Raw genomic sequence first — 10286 nt, forward strand, 5'->3', positions numbered from 1 at the left:
CTATGCAGACAGTTGTAAAGAAAGAACATCTTTTTCTTCTGTTCTCTACTTGTTATAGTTACACAGTATTAGGGGTGTGGGCTGTATTAAAAGTATCCACTGTTCTCCCATGCTCTAACACACAGTAACGATGAAATGTGTGCTGTTCTCACATTCTTCCTCTGTATGTACACATAAACAACAAGGCAGGGAAATATAAAAGGAATTTATTTTATTGTTTGGGGGTTATTTGTTGCTCTCCTTCTCCTCCTTCTTCTTTTCCTCTGAAGAATATGGTTATGTTCTGAATGGCGTTTTTGTTGAAACAGCTGCTGAAAACAGCAGAGCAAGGAGCTGCTCCGTGTGGGAGCATTTACCGTAAATACTTGAGTAGGAGTGCACTCCAGATTTAGCTGCGGCTAACTGATGTGGCTCTCAGAAACAACAGCTCACTTTCCTGCAGTTCTGTGTACGTATAAGTCGCTAATTGAAAACTCTGTAGGTCAGAGTGTCCACATGAAAAGAGAAGGAAGACATGGCTGGTAGTGTCTTCAAACAGAGTTGCTAAACACCTCAACGCACTGAAGGAAGCCATCTGACTGTGTGAAGAGCAGCTCGTTGATGTGTGCAAGCAGAGAAGACCTAGAGCTCTCCCGTCTGACTGGTCCACCAATGGGCAGAAGTTGACCCCTTGAGACACAGCCCCTCCTCATTTGCATAATGAGGCAGAAATGCATATAGAAATGTAAAAAGAAATGTAAAAAGGACAGGCAGAAATAATAATGGGTGAAAATAAATAAGGTAAAAAAATACAAAGGAAGAATAAAACAGACAAAAATATTAAAACACACACATAAACATGCTACAAGTGCGAGGGCCTGCCCAATGCTGCTTGCAGCTTTAATTCGATGTTGTACTTACGTTTGGCTCGATGTCGATGACGCAGATCTTTCTGCTGTTTAAAACGTCCTTCACAGACTCGATGCTGGTGCCGTACAGATTCCCATTGTGCTCCCCGTACTCCAGAAACCTGAAGTTTATCAAGCACACAGGATTGTCTTTTTATAATTTCAGTAGGTGTAAAAGGCCGATTGTGTAGCAGACAGAAATAATCAGAAAGATGCTCGTTAATTTAGTAAAAGAGCATATTGGAATTTTGAAATACAATAAATGAATATGTTATATTTAGACTTTGTCTCCACTACATTCATTCATTATTCATGGCATCAGAGAAGAGACTGTTGCACCTATTGTTGTACACCATGTTGTCAAAGATTTCTCGCCTGGTGAAGTAATATTCTCTGCCAGACTCCTCGTATCCTCTGGGTGCTCTGGTGGTATCTGGTGAAGGGAAAAGGAAACCCTTCAATCTCTTTTTTAAATAATGAATATTATATACAGTCTATTGTTTCTCTTTGAAACAGATAATCATTTAACAGCAAACCAAATACTTTTGTGTGTTTTTTAGGGTTTTTATGAGTCGTAACAAACATTTTGGTCATTTCATTGATTCCATTATAATTGATTGGTACATACGAGGTATAGCCCCCTGGAAGATGTTGGGGTTAATTTCAATCAAGCGCCTTCGAAGTTCATTTACGCCCACACCAGACGGACCTGAGGAAAACATCTTAAACTTTATCATAAGCCTACATTTAATCACACCGACCAACCCACATTTCATTTTTAATTTGCTGTGCGATTAATTAATTTATTTTATATATATACACCTTTGGTAAGAAATACAAGTCATGTTTTGTGAGTTAAACTAAAAAGCTGGCTGGATGCTATAATGTAATGTGGCATTATTCCAGCTAGAAGCTTTACTGCACCTAAGAGGGCGATGAGGCGGTAAACGTCCTGTGGGTGGCGCTGGTAGCGCACCACCTCCTCGTAGGGGCTGTTGAGGGCGTTGAAGCAGCTGCTGGGGCAGCAGGTGTGGCAGGACGGCTGGATGGTGCTGTGAGACCGCCGCCGACACAGACGCATGCTGCGCCTGAAGCCCACTGAGAGAAAGTCAAAGTGAATGGTACTCCTTGATGATGATGATACATAAAAACCTGTGTACTGAACATAACAATGAATTTTAATGTGCAGATATCAAGTGCAGGGGACAGTCAGTCTGTTTGAAGACTTACCTAAGTAGATCCCTTCGGTTTTGCTGCTGAAGTCATCCTCCTCTGGTTTGACATGAAGAGAAAAAGAGTGACACACGTGGATGCAAATGGTTCTGCTGATTACTATCTCAAATACAGATACTTAGTTACCTGTCATGTAAGCAACTGGGAGGCTGGAACCAGAAAAGGATCAACGGATGAATCATGTAAGATCTAATATAAAGTTTTTTGTATTTTTGTCTTCATATAATGTTAATACCTCATGACATAACTAATCTATTGGTCATTAACCTTCTGTGTTGTTTTTGATTAGATTTTCAGCAACTTTTTTTTTTCTTTGGCAATGTCTAGTTGTAATCTTTCATTATATTTAAGAGAAGTATTTACTAAGCTGGGAGACATGTTCAAAATCCAGTATCACAATATTTTTGACATGAGTAATGTGGCATTACTGGTTCTAAAGCCCTTCAGACTGATGCCAACAACGATAGCATGTCTAACAAGTCTAAAAGTCTAACAACATATACTATACATATATACACATATATACATATATATTTATCATTTTGACATTACACATAATATAAGCCTACATTTTAATGAAGATCCCATAAATTGGGTTATTAAAGAATTATGAATTATCAGTACTTGGTGAAACGGTTGTACTCTTAAACATACAGTATGTTTCTGTAATGCAATTATTTATTAGAAGACATACAGGCCAAAAACATAAATGTGTGATAAGATCCGCCCAGCCCATGTGTCGGTCTGGTTGGAAGACTAAATCTTGACCAAAGTTTGCTGAGGGAAAATTAAATCTTCTTAAGGAAAAATATTTTCATCCTGATGTTGTGAGACGTTGCTGACGTACTGCGGTAAGCGTGTCGACTCATTTCCGTTTCCGGTGCGATGTGGGCTTTGTAGATCATTGGCAGACTTTCTGGGGAAGACCTGGTCTGATTCCATCCCACTTGGGAAGGAGCAGCTCTCATTTCTAGAAATCTGGCCAAGTTTATTAGTGGACCAAATCCATGACAACCCAGAGTTGAGACCAGGAGGCAGAGTCGCAGTCTAACACACTTCTCTGCCCTTCTAATTCAGCAGTTACCCACCCAAAACCCTATGAAGATTCGCAGTCTAACACACTTCTCTGCTCCTCCATTTCAGGAGTTACTTAGTGAAAATCCTATAGTGACGGTGTCTGCCCCCCGACCATCGAAATTATTTAAATCAAAGGTAAACAGAAGAGGAGCTGTGCATAAAAACCTCATAAAAATTAAAACCACAAGAGCAATAGTGCAAACTAATAGGAAAATTAAATGTGGACTGTTACGCATCAGATCTCTCTCTCCTAAAGGTGTACTAGTAAATGAACTAATATGAGATTATGATAATGATTTATTTTGTCTTACTGAAACCTGGCTGGGTGATGGAGAATATGTTAGCCTAAATGAATCCACCCCTCCCAGTCATATTAATACTCACATTCCTCAAGGCACAGGCCGAGGAGGTGGAGTTGCAGCAATCTTCGACTCTAGCCTACTAATCAGCTCTAAACCTAAACTAAACTATAACTCATTTGAAAGCCTTGTTCTTAGTCTTTCGCACCCAAGTTGGAAATCACTGCAACCAATTCTTTTCGTTATAGTGTACCGAGCACCTGGCCCGTACTCTGAATTCTTATCTGAATTTGCAGAGTTTTTGTCAACTTTAGTCCTTAAAATGGACAAAGTTGTTATTGTAGGGGATTTTAATATTCGTGTGGACGTTGAGAATGACAGCTTTAGTACTGCGTTTATCTCTCTGTTAGATTCCATTGGCTTCTCTCAGAGTGTTCATGAACCGACTCACTGTTTTAACCACACCCACGACCTTGTTTTGGTATATGGTATTGAAATTGAACATTTAATAGTGTTCCCACAGAATCCCTCTTTATCTGACCACTGTTTGATAACTTTTGAGTTTGTATTGCTGAACTACACGCCATTGGGCAAGACAAGATGTCTGTCTGATAGTGCTGTAGCTAAATTTAAGGATGTGATTCCATCAGCTCTATAATTCATTATCAAGTCACAAAGTAACAGAGGACTCCTATGCTAATTTCAGTCCCTCCCAAATCGATCATCTTGTTGATAGTGCTGCAGGCTCACTGCGAATGACACTCGACTCTGTAGCCCCTCTAAAAAAGAAAATAATAAAACATAGACGGTTAGCTCCATGGTATAATACTGAAACTCGCAAATTAAAGCAAATATCACGGAAACTTGAGAGGAATTGGCATTCCACCAAACTGGAAAATTCTCGTTTAATTTGGCAAGATAGTCTTAAAACTTATAGGAAGGCCCTCCGTAATGCCAGAGCAGCGTACTACTCGTCATTAATAGAGGAAAATAGGAACAACCCCAGGTTTCTTTTCAGCACTGTAGCCAGGCTGACAGAGAGTCACAGCTATATTGAGCCAAGTGTTCCCATAGCTCTCAGTAGTTACGACTTCATGAGCTTCTTTAATGATAAAATTCTATTAGTACTATTAGAAACAAAATTCACCAAGACCTGCCCTTAACTGGCACCGACTTATCTCTAAACTCAGGAACCTTAGAAACAGCTGTAGAACCAGATATGTGTTTAGACTGTTTTGCTTCCCTCAATCTTTACCAACTAACTTCAACTTCTGAAAAAGCCCAAACTTGATCCGGATGTTTTAGCTAACTATAGACCTATATCTAACCTTCCATTTCTCTCTAAGATCCTGGAGAAAGCAGTTGCTAAACAGCTGTGTGACTTTCTACAGAGCAATAGTTTATTTGAGGATTTTCAGTCAGGTTTTAGAGCTCATCATAGCACAGAGACAGCACTGGTGAAAATTACTAGCGACCTCCTTATTGCATCAGACAAAGGACTTGTCTCTGTACTGGTTTTGTTAGATCTTAGTGCTGCATTTGACACCATTGACCATCAGATCCTATTGCAGAGACATTTCATTGGTATTAAAGGAACAGCTCTAGGCTCGTTTAAGTCCTATTTATCAGATCGATTTCAGTTTGTACATGTTAACGATGAGTCCTCCATGCACGCCAAAGTTAGTCATGGAGTTCCTCAAGGATCTGTCTACGGAGCAATCCTCTTCACTTTATATATGCTTCCTTTAGGCAATATTATCAAGAAATATTCCATAAACTTTCATTGTTATGCAGATGATACTCAGTTATATCTATCGATCAAGCCAGATGAAACTCATCAGTTAGCTAAACTTCAAATGTGCCTTCAGGATTTTAAAACCTGGATGACCTGTAATTTTCTAATGTTAAACTCAGATAAAACTGAAGTTATTGTTCTGGGGCCCAAGCACCTCTAAAGATATAGTTTCCCTTGATGGCATCGCCCTGGCCTCCAGCACCACTGTGAGAAATCTTGGAGTTATCTTTGATCAGGACAAAAACTAGTCCATGCATTTGTTACTTCTAGGCTGGATTACTGCAATTCCTTATTATCAGGCTGCTCGAAAAAGTCCATTAAGACTCTTCAGCTGATCCAGAATGCTGCAGCACGTGTTCTGACCAGGAAAATAGATCATATTTCTCCTGTCTTAGCTTCTCTGCATTGGCTTCCAGTAAAATCCAGAATAGAATTTAAAATCATTCTTCTTACCTACAAAGCTCTTAATGGTCAGACACCATCTTATCTTAAAGAGCTCATAGTACCTTACTACCCCACCAGAGCACTGCGCTCCCAGAATGCAGGGTTACTTGTGGTTCCTAGAGTCTCCAAAAGTAGACTAGGAGCCAGAGCGTTCAGCTATCAAGCTCCTCTCCTGTGGAACCAGGTTCCAGTTTGGGTTCAGGAGGCAGACACCATCTCTACATTTCAGATTAGGCTTAAGACTTTCCTCTTTGATAAAGCTTATAGTTAGGGCTGGCTCAGGTGAGTCCTGAACCTTCCCTTAGTTATGCTGCTATAGGCCTAGACTGCCGGGGGATTTCCTATGATGCACTGAGCTCCTCTCTCCTCTACCTCCTCTCCCTCTGTATGCAACCTCATCCCATTATTGCATGTTACTAACACAACTTCTCCCCTTTCCGGTAGTCTTTTTCTTCTCGTCCCTCTCCTCTCTCCTCCTATCACTTCCTGCAGGTGTTTCTGGCTCTGGAGCTGTGGAGTCTGGATCTGTGGCTGCGGGTCACCTGCTGCCCCCATGTTCCTGCTCGACACCCTCTGCTACAACAACTATTGTTACTAGTCCTATTGTAATTATTGTTATTATAATCATTAATATTACGATTGTTATCATTAACACTACTATACATATCTATACCATTTTTCATTTAGTCTATAGCAACATCACCTTTACTAGCTGTACCTCTGTGTGTATATTGTGTAGGCTGCCTCCCTCCCCTCTCTCTCTGTTCCTCTCCTGCTCTCTCTCTCTCTCTCTCTCTCCCCTCCCCCCCCACTCTCTCGCTCTCTCTCCCCTTCCCCCCCACACTCTCTCTCTCTCTCTCTCTCCCCTTCCCCCCCACTCTCTCTCTCTCTCCTTCCCCCCCAACCGGTCGAGGCAGATGGCTGCCTAACCTGAGCCATGGTTCTGCTCGTGGTTTCTGCCTCATAAAACGAAGTTTTTCCTTGGTGGGAATTGTTGGGCTTCTGTAAATAACATCATAGAGTACGGTCTAGACCTGCTCTATTATGAAAAGCGCTGTGAGATAAATGTTGTTGTGTTTTGGCGCTATATAAATAAAATTGAATTGAAATGAATAAAAAACCAACCCTGAATTGAACTTCCAAATAGTTACAGGATGGTATGAATTTTGAAATTAATACCTTTTTAAGATCTCATCGCCACTTCAAGTTGAATGAACTGAGCAACTAATCCATTAGAAAGACTAATATTAGTAACACACAGGACTAGATACACAATCACAATCTTGTTCCGTATAACACACACATGTTCTTGTATAATTTGTATTTGACCTGTTTTATCTTTTCCACATGCAGAAGTTCAAAATATGGCAATTTCAAAATTTGAGAACAGTCTGGATGCTTCCATTCCCATAATGCAATGCTTAAGTTTGAAACACTGGCTACATGACCCAGTTTGTAAAATCTGTGAAGTTTTATTTATATTTTCTTTCTTTTCTCTCCCCCTTAATTGGTCATGTTTGGTCCTCCGTACTTTTAAAGCACTTCTGTGAATTTGTGAGTTTACTCTCCTCGGCAGGTAAAAAGACTAACCCTGAGGTTTTCTCACGGTATTCTCACCTTCTCTGAGCTCCTCTGACATTTCCCCCGTCAGACAGCAGGAGAGTTTGGAAAAGAAACAACAACAAATGTTTTAGATAAAGGACAAGAGAGGACAGAGTAACCCTTTGCCCGAGTAACACACGGAATTAAAACAGGTTAAATCAACAAAGACTTACCTACCAGATTCAAATGTCTCCTCATCTGACAGAAAGAAAAACACGAACTTGAAATTAAACAGCAATTCATATATAATACACAGTAAAGTAAATAGCAACAGGTGAAGATTTACCTGCTTCAACACATTTCTCATCGATGGCAATCAGGTCTTCCTCTGTGGGTGAAAAATGTGAAATACATTAAAGTTATATCTGTGCTAGAACATACAAATCATTTAGTTCTAAAGCTAAATGAATTCATTTAACTACAACCCTGGTGTTTGGTTTTGCCTAAATGTGAAATGTAATCTCTCCTTACCTTCCTCTACAGTGCTCACTTCAGTAAGCATGGGGTAAAACACAATGAAAACTGTATTGTGAATTCAGGTTGTAAAGAGATTGTCAATTCTGAAACTGTTTGTACTTTTATATATAAAGTCAGAGAAGTTCAATAAAATTTGGAACTTACAGGTCTGTATGCCGGCATGTGGCTGATAAGACTGGGACCACCAGAAGTCCCTCTCCTTCCTGTAGAAGTTTCAGGTTTAAATAATGCGACATGACACACAACATACTGAATATGACTTTATAAATACTTCACATCAGCTTTCAAGTCATAATCCTGCTGGTGAACTAGTCTATTAGTTTATAAAAGGTCAGAAAACATGAATCATAAATTCCCAGAGCCTGAGGTGATATCTTCAAATGTCTCATTTTGTCTGTTAAAAAGTCAGAAACCCAAATAAAATCAATTTTAATATAAAACAGATCAAATCAGCAAACACTTACATTTAAGAATCTGGAACCAGTGACTGTTTGGCATCAACACATCTTGTGATCAGATTTAAGTTCTTTGGCTAACTTAAATGCACTTTTAAGTTATGAGTAGTGCTTAAGAGTTCACTTTTTCTTTGATCAGATCAGAATCAAAATTCAATCAAAAGACCAGAATGCATTTGCACCACAGCTGCAAAAATTTCCTTTGGTATCTGTCAAAGTTGTAGTTTTTCCTTAATCAGCAAACCATTCACTATGTTTTTTTAACGTCAGCCGATGTAATTCTAAACCTACAGAAATCTATGTAAAATGTTAAATCAAATGTTTCTGCTTTCAGGTTATTGTAATCATAAGAACACTCTTGTCTTCTATAAACAAAACCCCTAAACTCTCCTGACCGTTTCAGCAGGTTGGTGGAGGGGATGAGGCCGGCGCAGGCAGTGTGGCTGGGCAGTTTCTTGGCCTGCCACCAGAGAGTGTCCGTCTGGTCCACAATCTCAAGGACTTCACCTTTTCTGAAGCTCATACCTGCATCAGCGCAGGGGATGGTCGGGTCCTGTTGAGGGCTGTAGTCGCCCATGGCCCGCACATAGAGCTAACGCCACACAACAGTCAGTTAATTATGACGATACATAGTTTTAATGTGTAAAAGAGGAAACGAATAAGGTATAGATGATGATTTACCATCGTCTGGTTGTGGACTGGCCTCTCTGTGATGGGAACGACCTTAAACATGACGGTGCCGTGTGACTTCGCTTGCTGATTGGTTGTAAAGAAACAACATGGATTAGCAGATATTAAAGACTCCTAGACTATTATAATATCAAAAAATGGATTCAGAGCACTGTAAAACATGAATCTGCTTTGACTTTAAAGAGGTGGTATTATGCTTTTTGGCCTTTTCCCTCTTCTTTATTGAGTTATGTACCTTTTTTGTCCATGTAATAGGTTTGCAAAGTGAAAAAGCCCAAAGTCCAGCCCAAAGGGAGTTCCCATCTCCCACAGAAAGCACTGCTCTGAAATGCTTGAAAACAGCTTGTTTGTAGTCCAGCCGTTCCGTTTCATCACTGTGACGACACAGGGATGACGACACAGGGATGAAAACAAAATGCGCGTCATATAACACTCGCCAAGCGGCTACTCCGACACGCCCCACCCCATAAGAAAGTTTACCATGGTAAACTATAGTACATACCATAGTATACCATAGTACACCGGTGGAAAAACACTGAGCTGCAGCACACACCTCTCATCTCCCTTCCAAACACTAGCTACCCTCCAGGCAATCAATGGACAGAAAGTTGTTATTGTGATGACATATAGTTTCCCTGGATGGCATCGCCTTGGCCTCCAGCACCACTGTGAGGAATCTTGGAGTTATCTTTGATCAGGACATGTTGTTTAAGTCTCACATTAAGCAAATTTCAAGGACCGCCTTTTTTCACCTACGTAATATTGCGAAAATCAGGAAAAAAGCAGAAAAACTAGTCCATGCATTTGTTACTTCTAGGCTGGATTACTGCAATTCCTTATTATCAGGCTGCTCGAAAAAGTCCATTAACACTCTTCAGCTGATCCAGAATGCTGCAGCACGTGTTCTGACAGGAACCAGGAAAAGAGATCACATTTCTCCTGTTTTAGCTTCGTTGCATTGGCTTCCAGTAAAATCCAGAACAGAATTTAAAATCATTCTTCTTACCTACAAAGCTCTTAATGGTCAGGCACCATCTTATCTTAAAGAGCTCATAGTACCTTACTACCCCACCAGAGCACTGCGCTCCCAGAATGCAGGGTTACTTGTGGTTCCTAGAGTCTCCAAAAGTAGACTAGGAGCCAGAGCGTTCAGCTATCAAGCTCCTCTCCTGTGGAACCAGGTTCCAGTTTGGGTTCAGGAGGCAGACACCATCTCCACATTTAAGAGTAGGCTTAAGACTTTCCTCTTTGATAAAGCTTATAGTTAGGGCTGGCTCAGGTGAGTCCTGAACCATCCCTTAGTTATGCTGCTATAGGCCTAGACTGC

General features: G+C 40.4%; 1 protein-coding gene across 1 annotated transcript in view; it reads right to left on the reverse strand.

The window, feature by feature from the left end:
• Positions 1-879: 879 nt before the first annotated feature.
• LOC123977423 (MAGUK p55 subfamily member 4-like) overlaps positions 880-10286 on the reverse strand; it is a 21498-nt gene continuing 12091 nt past the window's right edge. The window contains exons 9-20 of the mRNA XM_046060084.1: positions 8951-9025; positions 8665-8861; positions 7959-8017; positions 7809-7826; positions 7624-7665; positions 7515-7535; positions 7353-7367; positions 2118-2159; positions 1812-1985; positions 1516-1596; positions 1227-1320; positions 880-1009 (exon numbers count right to left, since the gene is read on the reverse strand). Coding sequence (XP_045916040.1) covers positions 880-1009; positions 1227-1320; positions 1516-1596; positions 1812-1985; positions 2118-2159; positions 7353-7367; positions 7515-7535; positions 7624-7665; positions 7809-7826; positions 7959-8017; positions 8665-8861; positions 8951-9025 — 948 coding nt within the window. The remainder of the gene's footprint in view (positions 1010-1226; positions 1321-1515; positions 1597-1811; positions 1986-2117; positions 2160-7352; positions 7368-7514; positions 7536-7623; positions 7666-7808; positions 7827-7958; positions 8018-8664; positions 8862-8950; positions 9026-10286) is intronic.

The sequence above is a fragment of the Micropterus dolomieu genome, linkage group LG01 (assembly GCF_021292245.1).
Source record: "Micropterus dolomieu isolate WLL.071019.BEF.003 ecotype Adirondacks linkage group LG01, ASM2129224v1, whole genome shotgun sequence".
Lineage (NCBI taxonomy): Eukaryota > Metazoa > Chordata > Actinopteri > Centrarchiformes > Centrarchidae > Micropterus > Micropterus dolomieu.